The sequence below is a fragment of the Brachycentrus maculatus genome, unplaced genomic scaffold (genome assembly GCF_059751285.1).
Source record: "Brachycentrus maculatus isolate JH-2025_06_01 unplaced genomic scaffold, ASM5975128v1 h1tg000099l, whole genome shotgun sequence".
In the NCBI taxonomy this organism is placed as follows: Eukaryota; Metazoa; Arthropoda; class Insecta; order Trichoptera; family Brachycentridae; genus Brachycentrus; species Brachycentrus maculatus.
The window spans coordinates 288635-306428 of record NW_028280853.1 but is presented as its reverse complement, the minus strand read 5'-3'; the positions used below and the strand labels follow the sequence as shown (position 1 = coordinate 306428).

Genomic DNA, 17794 nt, shown 5'->3' with positions numbered 1-17794 from the left:
TCCAGGGTAATATTGAATAAATATAAGAGCGTGTTGAGCATTACACATAAAATAAGTTAGGCAAATAATAACTGAAATTCTACATTAACATTTTAACACTAGGTGTATGAGTATGAAACGCCTATATTCTTCATAATCTTAGGCGAATTGAATGCAGCATTAAAAAGGACTTAAATAACTCCTTTATTTGGGCTGTGCATCCTGTTCTCGAGTTGATCGCTTCCCCTCAATTGTCCTTACTTCTTCCTGCTTTTCCTGACGAATCTGTCTTTCTGTGAACAAGTCCAATATATATTTTTTAACCCTTCACTGCAAGACTTTTTTTTGCATGACAGTTCGTCTTCGAGAGACAAGTGAAGTTATTATTTTGACGTTCATAGCGCATTTTTTTGCTAAATTATGAACTATATACTTGAGTTATGAACTTATCAAATCAGTAACAACAGAGAATGGTTGATTATATTTTTGAAGGACGTTTTAACACTAACTTTTGGGTATGTAACAAATTTGATACACTATGCAGTGAAGGGTTAAACTGGCTGCTGACCGTCTTCCAATCAACGGTCGGCATCCAAATAAATTCAGCGCCGTATCGTAATATGGCTGTGAAACCTGCAATTTCGTTTCGCTAAAGCCAGACCGATTGACACAATATACTTTTCATTCCATACCTGAATGTTCGCGCCTTCAGCACTTCCGGTCATTTGACAATTGAATATCGAACACCCGGAAGCTTTCTCAGTTATGGCCATGCCGTCATTTCCGGCCAGTCGCATAACCTCATATAACATAAAACCATAATCCATAAAAGATAATATAATATTTTTATTGGCGACTATAAAATTGTTTTATCCTGTTTGTACCTAAACTTAAAACCCTTTAATACGTAAAAGAATATTGATATATTTTTCCTTCATACGATGATAAAAAATAAATATTTTTTACAACTGCATCTAAAATATATTAAATATTTTCATATTATTTTTTGACATCTCATCAAAGATGAAGAAGAATAAGTCTGGGCATTTACGGGGCTGACGTCCGTCCTAGGCTGGTTTAAGTGATCACTTTACAACACACGTGTAACATTCTTCATCTTTGATGAGATGTCAAAAGATAATATGAGAATAACTCCTAAAATTGGAGATAATCCAGATTTTGTGAACAAGTATTTGGACACACTCAAAATGTTGTAAATATTTTTCAAATTTTATTTTTACAAGTTAATGATTTAAATATTAATTGCAAATACTATATAAAAAACGTTGAATTTAAAAAATAAATAAAAAATTGATAACTGTAGGTGCGTCAATAAAACTTGAGAATCGCTTCACTTAAAATACCCTATATTAGCCTTATTTATAATACTTTAGTGATATGAAAATGATAAATAATAATTAAAAATAATTTCAATTAATTGGTGAAATCAGAAGTATCTAAAATTCAGATATTATTTCAGAGTCTCTCTACTAAAAAACCCCTAAACATGTTTATAATTTATATATATATATATATATATATATATATATATGTACATATATAAATATATTCTATTATCATGCAGAAATGTCCTCAAGTAAGGACGCTTCTCTCCTTACTAGATACATGTTGCATTTCAATCTGTCTCGTTTCTATAATTAAATCGTCCTACTCAAACCTTGAGGAATATCTTCAAGACTCAAAAATAAGTTCACTTTATCCAATAGAATCATATCTAGTCTTAATTTTCGTAACTTCATATTTATAATTTAATGTATACTTACTAGAGTCACACAAAGAAAATGCTTGTCTCAATTTTTCTTACAGTATACTGGAGAAAAAGATTAATACAGGCATTAAAAAGACTTCAATGATTAAAGGTTCAGTGATTTAAATGAAAAAGGTTCAAAGATTAAGGAAAACACTTGTTTTTATACTACTTGAGTTTTATTAAAGACTACTGGTTAAAAAGACTTATCTTTATTTTCTGTTACAGTATTCTGGAGTAACGCAAGGAAAAGTCTAACCTGAATTTTCTCTTACAGTATCCTGGAGTTGCGCAAGGAAAAGTCGCGGGACGCGGCGCGGTCCAGGCGGGGTAAGGAGAACTACGAGTTCTACGAGCTGGCCAAGATGCTTCCTCTCCCGGCCGCCATCACCTCTCAGCTCGACAAGGCTTCCATCATCAGGCTGACCATCAGCTACCTGAAGCTGCGCGACTTCTCCGGGCACGGCGATCCGCCTTGGAGCCGAGACACTCAGCCTTCCAAGGCCATCAAAGGTAAGAGAGAATCAGACAAAATCAGATTTAACCTTTAGCTACTGAGGTGGATTTAATTTAACGTAACCACTGACGTGGGGGCCGCAGAGGCAGGCATATATATATTTGCTCATATTTAAAAATCTTTACGTTTTTTAGGGTTAAGTGTTTATTAATATAATTAGCTTAAACAAAATAAAATAATTTTTTTAGATTCAATTATTTGAAATTAACTATTTAATCAAAGTTAAGAAAACACTAAGCATTTTTTGGCAAACCCTTATCCGCACCCCAATGGTGCATAGGGCACTGCATCATACAAACGCATTGTTATCTTGATCGTTAACACACGAAGGAAAGGTGATCAGCCCTCCGCTTCAGGCACCAGTCCATGGTAATAATTGAATAAATATAAGAGTGAAAAAATCACTTTTACTTATTTGACCCCTCTGGGAATCGAACCCGGGACCTCCCGAACGGCAGCCGAGCGTGCTGACCATTACGCTACAGAGGCGGACATTATATATAAAAGGAAATTATATTTTGTATATTAAAAGCATTGTTAACTTTATGGTATGGTAATATAACACTCTCCTTATCATTCATCGTTCGTTTTGTGTAACCAATTGCCCGCGTAATTTCATAATTATCTAACTTTCTCCGTAACAATCAATAAAAATAAGTAAATCGATAAATTAACTGGTCCAATTATAAGCTAAAATAACAAAAATGAAAATATTATTATCTGGCGTTTCTCATGTATGTGATTGTAATCCAGGATTCAGACCTCGCATACTAATAAAAGAGTTTCTGCTCAATAAAAAGCTTCTTTTCATCTCACCAATAAATGTTTCTACCGAAGTTCTAGTGATTCAAGAACAACGTTTTGAAATTGGTTCATATATATAAAACTTCCGAGAATTTGATAAGTGTGGTTGTCAATAATGGGTAAAATTGGTGAATGTTACACGTGAGTAAAGTGATCACTTATACCAGCCTATGACGGTCGTCAGCCCCGTAAATGCAGCGACTTCCATATTTTTCTTCATAATAAAAATTATATGAAATTAATTCATCAAATAATATGAAATTAACATGCATACATGCATACTAATATGATAAAAATATGTACTCTGAATAATATTACCATTGTTTATTTTAAATATGACACAAAATAAATAATTGCGCATGCATTCAAAACTGACTACCTCCTAAAAGACTACATTCTCTCTACACAATTTATTATTTCAATGCAATCAGTTCACATGTTCGAGTATGTACAACGTCTTCGAGTAAACTCCAATTTGTTTTTCGTACACTTTCATTTTCGTGGTGGTTGTTTTATAAATCAAATTCCGCAGAAAGTGGGGGAGACTGCCGTAAACAAATTGAGTAAATATGTGAACAGTGAATGACAGAGGACTGAGGTTTTTAAATCTAATTTGGACTTACCTATCTACGCTTGTCGGGCACATATTATTGTGACGAAGAATTTTGGAGAAACTGAAATTTAGGCTAGAAAAATAATACACCCTATTTCGGTTATATTTTATTCGAAAAAAATCCTTTGCAGGACAAATATCAGCAAAGTTATTTTCATTCATATTTTTTTTTTTAACCCTTATCCGCACCCAAATGGTGCATAGGGCACTGCGTCATATAAACGCAGTGTTATCTTGATCGTTTACACATGAAGGAAAGGTGATCAACCCTTCGCTTCTGTTACCAGTCCAGGGAATATTGCATAAATATTACAGTGAAAAAATCACTTATATTTATTTTACCCTCTTTGGGGATCGAACCCGTGACCTCCAGAACGGTAGCCCAGCGTGCTGACCATTACATTATGGAGGCGGACATGTAATTGTCATATTTTATACTCGTATACAAAATCAATGATGACTTTTTCTCAGAATACTTTTTTTACAAATAAGTGAAAGGAATTTTATGTTCGTTAAATGATGAATTACTCTGTGAATAATCAAATACTAAGAATATTAATAGTAACAAAAAAATCGATTTCAATTCTCTCTTTTTTTTCTACGCTACGTAGCGTAGCGTAGAAAAAATCGATAAAAATAGAGAATTTAAATTGAAAAAGGGAGTAGGATCAAGAAAGAAGTTGAGAGAAGAGTAAAGAAAGCCTAGGGATGATATGATGATCATTTTGGGCTCCAAGTTTAGATAATAATGTTTCAAGTGTTTCTTGAAGTTCATCAAAAATAGTGCATTTTTCACACGAAGAGGTAATTCATTCTTGTCTTACCGCTTGGTCAATAAAGGAATTACTGGAAAGTAATTTTATTGCAGAGCTTATACGTTTTATACAACAATGATTTCGAAAGTTTTTTTTAACTGTAGTATATTTTTTTTTCAAATAAAAAATTACTGACTCGGACACATTTAGGGGATGGGGGTAATTTAACACACGAAGATTGGGCACTATTCAAAGGATACTTCTAGGATCCTAAGGAACAGTTATGCCTAAAACCAACATAATTTTTTGAGATTGATTCTGTATTCGCCTTTACTATCATCAAACATAAGAGTATGTATTTCATTTAATTTAATACTAATACAAAAAATCTAATCACTGTTATTTATGTGCAGTGCAAACATCTCTACATAACGAACCGAAATCCAATTTGGGCGCCGTGCAACTATTTGAACAGGCGAAACCTCAAATTGTCAATTCACGGCTCACCCCGTTAGCGTTGCGTATGAAATCTAATAATCGAATTGGTGGAAATTTAAAGTTGTGTCATGTTTAGTGCAGCGGAGCGACGGGAGGGGTCCCGCTGGAACAACTGCGGGACGATTAGGGGCGCATTGATCGAGTTAGTCGCACCCTTGTCAATGCACTGCAACAACTCAGCGCCAGGCATGGGGAGTCTGCAAAATTCGTGTGTGAAATTACGTACTTTTCCACCCTGATATGATTTTGGTTAAATAATATCCTCTTTCATTGACTGATTGGCTTGAACTCAAATTTCTTTCTCTTCTTTTAACCCTTATCTGCATCCAATTGTGTATGGTTAACGCAGTGTTATCTTGATCGTTACTTGCATGGATGCGAGGTGATCCACCTTGCTCTTCAAGTATTTCACAATATTTTAAGTTTGTCCAAAAATCCGCGATCACAAATCTGAGTTCACAACTTAGGAGTTATTTTTTTTTCTTTTCTTTTTGACATCTCAACTAACATGAAGAAGCATTTTGAAGTCTTGGTATTTACATGGGTAATTACATGAGTAATTACGCCCTGTAAATACCCAGACTTCCACATTATTTTTCATGTATTTAAAGATGTAAAAGAATCTCAAGTACTAGTCCAAGGTAATATTAAGATAAATATTGTAGTGAAAACTGACTAATTTTTAATAGATTTATATTATCCACTGACACTTCGTGATGGAATTGCATTTTTAATATATTATTAGATTAAAACCAATATTTTTAGCTTTTCCACTTTATTTTTATTTGACCAGCGACCGGGTTTCGTCGTTACCGACATCACCGGTCTGATGATGTCGGTAACGACAAAACCCGGTCGCTGGTCAAATAAAAATAAAGTGGAAAAGCTAAAAATATTAGTTTTAATCTAATAATATATTATGACTAATTTTTGTTTTGAGCCACCTTCCAATTGGACATCGAACTTAGGACCTCTAGCATAGTAGCTAAACGCTTACAATTACACCTACGGAGGTCGACAATCAACAATATGAACTCTATTAAATAATACGTATGAGAATTATTATTCTACCAGAATTGATTAAGTCAGGTAAAAAACATATGCCCTATAGGTAGTATTTTCAAAAAATATTTTTTTGTTTACTTTACACGATTTTATTCCTTGGACCACCTAAGCTCTTAAAGATTCGAGCCTTAAACCAAAAGTCCAAACAAAAAAAGAATAAGGCCTTTCCTTATCCCCATATTTCACTCATTTCAAAATCATCATGTTCTCTAGAAAATTACTAAGGATACAAGTGTCAATAAACCCAAAATAAACACAACCGCATTCAACAAAACAATTTTTAGTGTATGCCTACCTTTTATCTATCCCTAGAATATTGTTTTTAGTAATTTATTTCATCAGTCAACATGAGAAACAACTCCTTAATTTATCACTGTATGAAAACCCTTGAAAGAACACTGTTTAACAGCAAAACAAAATATCTTAACAGATTGAGTTAGAAATTGAGTGAACTTAAATGAAGAACTCCCTGTTTCCTTACTTTTGTATATATTGAAATATGCAACATTCCTTCCCTTCACGACATCCGTATTGCATACCAATTAGTAGATGACAGGGTGCAATGAAAGTATTATAATAACTAATAAAGTATATTTTTTTTTACAAATAATGTGTTCTACCTATATATTCAATACAAGAAAGTACTCGCAAATAAATATGTAGGTAAACATACTGTAAAAAAACATCGAAAGAAAATTAAAATTAAAATTTAAAGCATTCACTCTGCATTCAAAAACTTGGTTTTTCAACACGTTTACCAATCATCGTCAGGACAAAGTAAATGTCATTCATATGGACTAACAAAACACTTGCAAATCAAGCTCTTAGTCATACATTCCTCCAAGATGGATATGAATAGAACGTATAGAGTCGTACCAAGGAGTATGATAATCGAAGTTCTTTTGACCAAAAGAGGTATGTGTTTGAATTTGATTTCGTTTGATATGTTTTGATCTTGTAGTTCTATGTACCTACGTTTCCATAAACTCTGTTAATAATGATTTGTGTGCTTATGCATTTAAAAAATCTTCTTCTTTCCGTTTTTCATCCCTTATGGTGCTATAGGCACCGCTTTGAATGAATGAATGAAATTTGATATTCCACGCAAGGTGTCGCCCTGTTAGCCGCATCCCCTAGCCCGCCCCTAACTAAAAAGGGTGGTAATCTAACTAACTAACAATCACGCTAACGATACCTTTACCAAGCCTGTTAGCTGTTAAATTCATTCCTCCTCCCTTTAAACAGTGATTGAATTAACCATTGCGCATATTTAAATGAGAGAATTGTTATATTTATACCAGCTTGCCTCAGTATTATGGTAAGGTAATTGTATTATGAACGCGAATTAGTAAGAGATTCTTCAAAGGATTATTCTTGTATTTTTTAAGGAAATTTCGTTCAGAAGGGATGATGAAAATCTTTTTTTTATCTTAAGCACAGTAAACATCCAAGATAATCTTCAAAAACTTGCATTATCATTAAAAATTTTAAAATACCTAAAGTCAGAAAATATCAATACTTTTTTTAAAACTTGACTTATTTAACTTTATAAATTTTTCGATAAGAAAATAATTATAAACAATGATTTTTAATAGGATATAACATATTATTTCTGAATAAAGCATTTATTCTAATTAAAGTGTATATCTTTTATTTTTTTCGTTTCAACTAATTATTTTAAAATTTAAAGAAAAGAAATTACATCAAATAAAATAAAGTAAAACTTTGCTATGATTGATACATTCCTTATTATTTTGGCAGCTAAAACAAGGAGGTTAAAGTTTCGAAAATTTGGATTTTGACCACCAACGACCCTCCCCAATAATTACAATGGAAAATTTACTGAATATAATTCATCCAATTTCAATTATTTTTACGGTAAATAACGATTAGATCGAATTAAGATAAGGCTCTAAAAATTTTTTTTTGTAAAATTGTTAGGTACCACTAAAAATCCTAATATAATATGTCAATTTTAATTTTTCAATAACTGATAAGGCAATCACTTTTTAAATACTACTGTTTCTCAAAATCCACTGTAACATATGCTGTGCAAATGAAAATGATGCAAAATCCATCTTAACACGTGTCTCAATAGATTTTAAGAAATACTGGTACTAACCAAGCAAAATCTCCATTTAAAATGAGTATATTTATGTATATATGTTTATATATTAACCCTCAACAAAATACGCATCTGTACCATTTTTATACGCGTTTGATACCTACGAATATTTACGCAATTCCAAGATATTGCCAGCGCGAATTTTCGCGAAACTCCCATATTAGAGCCACACTTTTACAAATAGTTTCCTATTTCGAGGCTGTCCAGTCTGCGAACTGATTTATTTCCCGCGCAATATTTCATAATTTCTCTTTTAGGATGGGCGAGAGGGAGCAGGAGCAGTACTCCTGTACCCCATGTGCGGTAGGGCTATAAATCTCCAGACAAATTCTCAATATGTAGCTTACAGTGTTTCCCAGGACACCATGTGTTGTTCGGAAGACAAGGTGATTTTTTATATCCCGGCAACATTTCAGAGTAAGCACAGAAAATCGTAAACTACGTTTTCAATTATGTGAACTTGCCCACTAGCGAACGAGAAAATTCCATAACAGTAAAACAACTTGGCGAAGATATTCTTTACCGTTTCTCAACTATTTGAACTTTTTCAGACTCATAAAAAATAATATAAATAATTTTATATAATGAAAAGGTGTCTGAAATTTACGTATTTTATTATTTATACCTCACTTGAAAGAAAAAAAAGATTGTTTTTTATACTTTTTCATATTACCTACATGAAAAAAATATTGTATTATTAGCAATTACTTTGTTGTCAGACATTTTAACAAAATGATATTTACGTCAGTATATGGTATATCCTCACTTAATGAGTTTTCATCCACCGGTTGCATACATATTAACGAAATGTTATTTATGTTAGCATTTAACCCCTTATGGAGTTTTTATCGACCGCTTTCATTAATTTTAACGAAATATTAGACTTGAAATCATATAACCACTTCTTCTAACCTTTATCCATACCCAATGGTGCATAGGGCACTACATCGTATTGATGCAGTGTTATCTTGATCGTTACTTACATGAAGGCAAGGTGATCACTCCTGCACTCCAGGGACCAGTCTAGGGTTTTATTAAATGAATATTAGAGTAAAAATTCACTAACATTTATTTTCACTCCCCCCTGCGGATCAAACCCGGGACCACCAGCACGGTAGCTAAATACGCTTACCATTATCAATCGTGGGTAGAATGGTAAATCCTACACGTTTGTAAAATGATCATTGAACCAGTCTATGACAAGTCGTAAGCCCTGTAAATTCCTAGACTTCCATATTCTTCATGATCTTTAATGAGATGTCAACAAAAATTTAAAGTTATTATAAAGTCAGTTATCGTTACAAGATACACCCCAAAACACATAACATATCAAAAAAATCTCTTTTTATTAAATTATATTTTAGATTTATGTATTAATTTTAAATCAAACTCAGATTTTTGAGTCTACTTAGTTGTATTTTATTAACAAAAACACATAAAAAATTATATTGTGACAATTGTTTCGCATGTTCAATTTCGTATATTTTTGATGTTTCTTTGTCATTGCATTAGACAGCTTTCATGTAAATTTTATTCAAACACCCTTCGCTGCACCGGCCGTTATCCTGTTGTCGACGTTCTGGTCGAATATTTTCATGCGACGATACCGTAAATAAAGCGATACACAGTGTCGGTAGGCAGAGTCAACTAAGAGCGGGCTTCGGCCGCGCGACTTGAATGCTAATTCTGACTCGGTGCCAGCTCGCCCGCTTCTGTGTAGGCATAATATCCCCGCATCCAGGAAATACAGCATTAGACAAAATTTCCATAGACGAAATTCGAAGAAATTTTATGACGTCACATCCAAGTAGCTTACCTTATTTCTGATATTTCTAAACAAATCTTCTTATTATTAATCTCTAGAAAAAAATCGTTAAAAAATCTTTGAAGAATTAAAAAAAATCTTCTCTTAAAAAAAGTATATTTGAAAACTAGCTCCTATAATTGGAGGTAATCCAGATATGTAGACACACTCAAAAAGTTGTAAATAAAAAAATATTCTTCTTATTACTGTTGAAGAAAAAATATTTTCTTCCAAAAATATTGACTTCCGAAATAACGTATAATGTACCCGGCTACCGTACCCGTCACACGTCGCAATCTTTATTCAGAGTACCTGTCCTTTGAACTAATTATCCGCGGAGTTCACCTATGTTTCGAATAGCTAGTGAGTACAAATCATTTCATTAATTGATTCGGCAGTCACATTGTGGTAAAATCTATCCGTTTTTAATTAATGTTTTACTTAGTAAATACCACTATTTCTTAAAATCTACTGTGACACGTGTTTCGATGCATTCCGCATCATTTTCAAACACCGTAAATATACGGTGTTTGAAAATGATGCGGAATGCATCGAAACACGTGTCACAGTAGATTTTAAGAAATAGTGGTATTTACTAAGTAAAACATTAATTAAAAAGTACAAATCATGTTTTAGCCAAGTTGACATTATTAATTGCGGAAAATCTGTGTTTAAAAGTCGAATGGTGAGCATGTTGTCCTTTCAGGATCTTTAAAAACTATGCTTCTCAACATTGTATGTATGTCCCTAATAGAATCAACATCACACACACACACACACATATTCATTCATCTGCTAGATCTACACTAAATATTTTGAACTAACCTTTATGTTTCTGTGGTTAACTATAATCGGCTTGTTTAATGTTTATCTTTTAATTGTTTTGTTTTACGAATGTTCCTTATGTTAACCCAAATAAAAAATAAATAAAAATAAAAAAATAAAATAAAGAAATACTTTATTTATTTTAGATTGAATATAAGTAAATGATTTTACTAAAATATTATTAATACGTCGTTAAATAATGATGAAAAATATAAATGATTCATTCCTGTGAGTCGTTCTGACCATTCTACGCTATTTCAACTCTGGCATTCCTGAAAAACGGTTCAACGCCATCAGCAGATCAATCAAATGAAATTATGTGTCATTAAATCAACATTGCAGATCAATTAATGCGTTCATTGGTTAAATTGTCGCCGGATAAATACCGTTTAATTGAACCGTTGGCCATATTGAAAAGTATACGCAAAGAAAGTATTTTATAATCGGTACTAAAAATAAGCAGTATATAATTCAAGCACGATTTAATTGTGTTTGAGCGCGACTCATTAAACAAATGTAGTAATCAATAATCGATCGACTTTTTAGGAACTTTGGCGAGATACGAAACGAAGTGAGTGAAATCAAACTTGAGTAATTTAATTAGATTATACTGTATAAATCTAATTTCATACTTTTTTGGAATGAAAAAACGGATTATTTCATTTCTTAACTTTGATTGGCAACATAATCAAATAAAAATATTAAAATATTTAAATGGGTACTTCAATTTTTGTCAGTTGTACAAGTTTTTCACTTCAATTGGGCGTTTTTCAAACCGAATTAGACGCCTTGCAAATCAAACTGGACGTTATATTGTATTTTATAAAAAAAGTGAGAATTTTTAAAAACATATTCAAAATAGTACTCATGATTCAAAGCAATATTAGAAATCATGTCTGAAAACTTCAGTACACATCTTGCGCACAGACTATGACAGCGCGCCGTGCAGGCTTGCCAACTTGCTAATCTTGAGAATAAAAGATGTGGGCAGGAATTCACACTGGCGGTATATGTAGTACTAAGTACTAGTTGTAATATTAAAAATAGTTGCAGCTGCATTTCTACTTAAGTTGGAACTGCCATATATTGAGATCTTTGTGATGTGAATATCGTTCACCCTCTGACAAGCTGTTCATCGGCGTAACCCAGAAGAACGCAATATATATACACACACACACATATATATATATATATATATATATATATATATATATATATATATATATATATATATATATATATATATATATATATATATATATATATATATATATATATATAAACATTCGTTTAATGTTAAAATTACTTTAAATTCTAGCGCGCCATTAAAGTAGTTTTTGACGAAAACGATGCTTTATTAATTATTTAATATTATTATTATTTTTATAACAATCAATATTCTACTAACTGTGGCGATTCCATTGTAACTACTAGTCTTTGTCCCCTTTACACTGGCAGTATTTCGAGCGAATAATTTAAATAAATAGGTCCAATTAAAGAGGTTTTCCGTAAAAGGATATTGAAGGAAGCGGTTTAATTGTATAACGAGACATCGTTAAAGGGAGAAGGATGGATTCATGACAGATCCTTTTGAGAACATTATGCAGATCATTCAACAATGAGTCCTTAAAGTGCACATATTCAAATATGAATACCTCTACCTTAATGTGCAAAGCCAAATAGCCGCAAGTTAAAAACAGTCGTTTTGCGATAAACGAGTTAAAAGTAAATTTAAAATGATGCTTTTTGCCAACACATGTTTCAAACTAATAAAATTTTGCGGCTATTTTGATAATGAACATCTCGGTAAAGGTAAGAGATAGAACAAAATCTGTAATTGCATGAGATAGAAGCCAGTTTTAAGAATGGTTTAAGTCGTGTTAATCCAAACAGCCGCAACATGAGTTACGGCTAGTTGCCTTTACACATTAGCACATCATGGAATGCCCTAGTGAATTATTCATATAGATTGTAAGTGTCTCAATTTAAGATGATACATCGTTTTTTATACGAAAGAAGATGGAAGTCTGAGTATTTTAGGAAGTGTACCAGCTGTTTGGCTGGCTTGTGTTGTCATATAAGGGTGAACTCGCAAATATACAATTTGTTACGCGTCCGGCTGCGCGAGGAACCAGACGTGTGTCCTCGTATTTTGAAAATATTATAATATACATTTTTTCATATTTGATATTTATTAGAATGTTTATTGTCCGTCTCCGTAGTGTAATGGTCAGCACGCTCAGCTAGTTCGATTCCCAGGGAGGGTCAAATAAATATAAGTGATTTTTTCACTGTAATATTTATTCAATATTACCCTGGACTAATACCTGAAGCGGAGGGCTGATCACGTTTCCTTCAAGTGTAAACGATCAAGGTAACACTGCGTTTATATGAAGCAGTGCCCTAAGCACCATTGGGGTGCGGATAAGGGTTTTATTAAATATTATTATTTATTGTTTTTATAAATTTTTCAACTCCTTTCAATAACTGTTTTCTTTTCAAACCCATTTATTTATTTCGAAGAAAAACTTATTTTTTCGATTCCGAAACGGTGTTTTTTTTATTTTATTTCTGTTTGATTACTGATTCTTACGCTATAAAAAATAGTGATATATTATCCATTTGGTTAATAATTTAGATAAAAAATAAAAAATAAATAAAATTATAATCAGCCGTAAAATATTTTGTTTAAATATAAATTTTCAAGTCAATAATTTATTGTTAATATTTGGAAATAAATTTTAGTATCGTAAAGTCAGTTCTCGCATGTTAAATTATTCGACTGTGATCATGAGGGTATGTTGTAATAATACCTTCTGCCGAATTTACGTCCGAAACTATAATTCCGTTATGATCACACTTGACCAGTCTGTTTTAATCCGGTAAGAAAATGAAAACTTATAAACCCTTTTAGAGTGGACACTGCAGGTACCTACAAACAGAGAGTATCATCACTATGCCTGCCCTAAGGCTGTTTTGATTATTTCCTGACTAAAGAAATATCTATAGTGCCAAAGATTATGTGGTACAGAAGTAAGTTTAATTAAATAATATCATTTTGTTTACAAATAAATCTAATTGAATTTATGTTTTTATCGATTTATTTAAAAAGAATTACGTACCTACTAACTATACCCGGCTATGCATTAGTATTACTTAATCAAAGGAAAAAAGAGATAGCATACATTTCTAATATGTTTTATTTCACAATGCTTGTGCGTATATAATATTAAAGCAGCTGTCAAGAAACACGCTGTCCGCATGAACAATTTTTAGTATTTCGTGTGTTTCTATAACTTTCAATATATGGCGCTGCCATTACAGTTACATACTATTTTTATAACAGAATTGTATTTTTAAATGTCACAAGCGCAAGGCATACACGTATTTAAGTGCAACGTTGTGTCAAAATTTCAACGTTATCAGCAAACAACTTTGGAATATGTCAAACAAACTAACATTTACATTCCTATTTACATATATATCGATTATATACATTTAAATTTTTTTTGTAAATATTGAATTCTCCATATAATTTTTTTGAAGTTTTATCAAAATAAGTCTTTTTAATTAAAATTTTGATTATTATTTCACCTTATGAGATCATTTAAAAAATAAACTTAACTTTTACTTAAGTCAGATTTGAATTAAGTTAAATAAAACAATAAAAAATCACATAAATGATCATAATTTATGTTGGTTTGTGACCATGTTTGGGAGTATTATTTACTCTTAATTCAAAGAGATATGAATCATCCCCTGTCAATAATGAAGTCGTCAGCAGAAGGGTTAACATCCCAACAATCTATACATTAATCCCTTTAACCCTTCATTGAGGGGTGTCTTCCAAATTTCGTGCTGACCTGCCGATAGCTCATGAATAAAGTCGCATCTAAAAACATATATTAATAAAACCTTATTCATATAAATACTTCACGTTTATACTTATTGACGACATATCGCTCACTCCTTTCAAGAACGCTATAAATCAAAAATCGTCAATTTCAAGTTGTTCATGTTTTCAGAATGCCCAGAAAATGTACTATATCCCAGCAAAAGCGGCATATTTTTAACTTTATATTTACCCTTTACAGGGCAGAATGTGTTGTTTTTGAATTTTGAAGAAAAGGCATTGATTAATTATTTTTTTAAATAAACTAAATATTTTTCAAATTAAGAAAAAACCTTCAGGTTTTACCTAAAAAGATACGATGCACATTAAAAAGTTCAATAAGTGGCTTGATATTTATTTTTAATACATGGTATTATATTTTTATACTTTAAAAACGTTCTCCTGAAAAAAAAGGTTTTTTGATTTATGACGTTCTTGAAAGAAGTAAGCGATATGTTTATGTGTATGAGAAAATTTAAGCATGCATTAAAAGAATACTCTAATTTTTTTAATTATATTTCTTTGCCATAAGTCATATTTATAAAACCATACATTTTGTAAGTCAAGTGTAATAAAAATTTTAAAATACAATATAGCCGATTAAATCTAGAAATACTGTTAGTCGGAGTTTTATATTAATATGCCAAATGGCTTAATTAAGTGTATTTCTCTAATATTAATTTCAATGACAGAATCAGTCAACAATACTATTTCATTTTTAATTATTGTTTTACTTGGTAAATACCACTATTTCTTAAAATCTACTGTGACACGTGTTTCGATGCATTCCGCATCATTTTCAAACACCGTATGCATCGAAACACGTGTCACAGTAGATTTTAAGAATTAGTGGTATTTACTAAGTAAAACATTAATTAAAAATCGACAGATTTTACCAGAAAGTGAATGCCGAATCAATTAATGAAAATACTATTTCAATCTGTTAAAAGCAATACATTCTCTTGTAATATATCATGAAGAAAAAATATTAAGTACGGAGGTTTATATTTAAAAAAATATTTTTTCTCATTTTTATTTTATTTACCCATTGAATTGGTTTCGTCGTCACCAACATCATCAGACTAGTGAAAGGCTAGACGAGATTTTTTAAATGAATACCATATTTGATTTTTTAACTTTATTCATTCCTTCAGTCTTTATAATAGTCATGGTTTTTAACTCCTGGTTTTTTGTGTATATAACATAGAATTTTGTCTAGCCTCACACCAGTTTAATGATGTCAGTAACGAAGAAACCCATTAGATGAAATAAAAATGTAAAAAGCTCGTAGTAGTTGTTTTTTTAAGATGTCGTTTGTCCATTAAAATTTTTTAGTTTTCTATCTATAATTAAATTAAAAAGTAATATAAAGGGTTTATAACTGAGCCTTAACCAAAAATGTAATCAAACCAATATGTTTTTTTAAAAAAAAATTTTTTAACACCTCATCAAAGATGAAGAAGAATATGGAAGTCTGGGCATTTACGGGGTTGACGACCGTCATAGGCTGGTTTAAGTGATCACTTTACACACATGTTACATTCACCAATTCTACCCATTATTGACAACCACACTGCTCAAATTCTTGGAAGTTCTATATATATGAACCAATTTAGAAACCTTGTTCTTGTAAATGCCCAGACTTCCATATTCTTCTTCATCTTTGAAGAGATGTTAAAAAATAATATGAAAATAACTCCTGTAATTGGAGATAATCCAGGTTTTGTGAACAAGTATTTGGACACACTCAAAATGTTGTTTTTTTTAAATATTTTACTTTACCAGAACGCGTCTTTTAAATTATTTGTCTATCAAAACCAATATGAGCCATGATAAATAAACCTACATCTAATCATCGTTCCGCCAATTGGACTCTCACCGTGGTTAAATATACGAGTAATATAACTACGATAGGGGTGAGAAATGAGAATAAGCGAGAAAGGAAAACTACCCTAAAGACTTCATTATTTTCCAAGTGAAGGGTAAAAGTTGATTAAGGAATTCCGAGCTTTGGAGAGCTTTATTTGTAGCTTTATTTGAACAGAGATCATTGGACACTCATCGGAGGACAAACAGAAAATCTGGGATATGAAAGTGATACATAGGTTTATTTTTATGTGGTAAATTGATAACATTCTTCTTATCAATAATGAAATCAATTGTAGGTACTCAATCATTATACAAATTGTAGAATAAAGTAGCAAAGAAAAAATACCTTAGTTAATTTACTATGGTCATACAAAAATTGTTCTTGCCCACCTCCATAGTGTAGTGGTTAGCAAGTTTGGCTACAATGTTGAATTTCAATAGGTTTGAATTCTAGGAGAGTCTAAATTTGTATGCTTTTTAACTGTAATATTTATTTAATATTACCCTGGACTAGTACTTTAAGGGCACAATTGATTACTATGCCTTTATAATATAAACGACTAAAACAAAATTGCATCAGTTTGATTGAGTGCCCTATGCACCATTAAGTCTTACGCTTCAGGTACCAGTCAAGGATAAAATTAAATAATAAATAAAAAAAACACTTGTATTTAATTTCATTTATTGATTTGGTAGTCACTTCGCGGTTATATCTTTCCATTGTGTAATTTTGTTTTACTTGGCAAATACCACTATTAGTGTTCACTTTTATTTATAATGACCCCTTTGGAAATCGAACTCGGGACTTCCAGCATGTTAGCCAAACTCTGTATCCACTACACTTCGGATAAGGATCAGTTGTAATAGTGAATTTTGTAATGATTTCAAATACTCGTATTATATACGGAGTACATCTGATATTTTCGTTTTCTTGGAAATAAATTTCATCACATGGGGCAACCTTGTAAATATATTTCTGCACTCTCCGCATAGATTCATAAGTGCAATAAAATATATTCCAAAAATAATATTGAAATATTATTTCACCTCAAACCACTGATAACTTCATTATGGTATTGCTAAATCTGTATTGAGAAAATATTTTGAAATTTGAACCAATTCTCTTTATAATAATATTGGCCATAAGTCAAATTTATTCAGTTGCACAAGAGAAATCGATTGTTTCAACGATTGTAAAGAAATTCACGACGAAAATTATAGATATATTATATTTAATATTGCTATCATCATGCTACAGGGGTAAGCAAAGAGGATGAAAC

At 31.5% G+C, this 17794-nt stretch overlaps 1 protein-coding gene across 5 annotated transcripts in view; it reads left to right on the top strand.

Annotated features, from left to right (window-relative positions):
- The window catches only part of trh (PAS domain-containing protein trachealess), a 395076-nt gene that overhangs the window by 309860 nt on the left and 67422 nt on the right, over positions 1-17794 (top strand). For all 5 annotated transcript variants that reach the window (XM_088258584.1, XM_088258582.1, XM_088258583.1 and 2 more), the window contains one exon: positions 2025-2260. In XM_088258584.1, coding sequence (XP_088114710.1) covers positions 2025-2260 — 236 coding nt within the window. The remainder of the gene's footprint in view (positions 1-2024; positions 2261-17794) is intronic.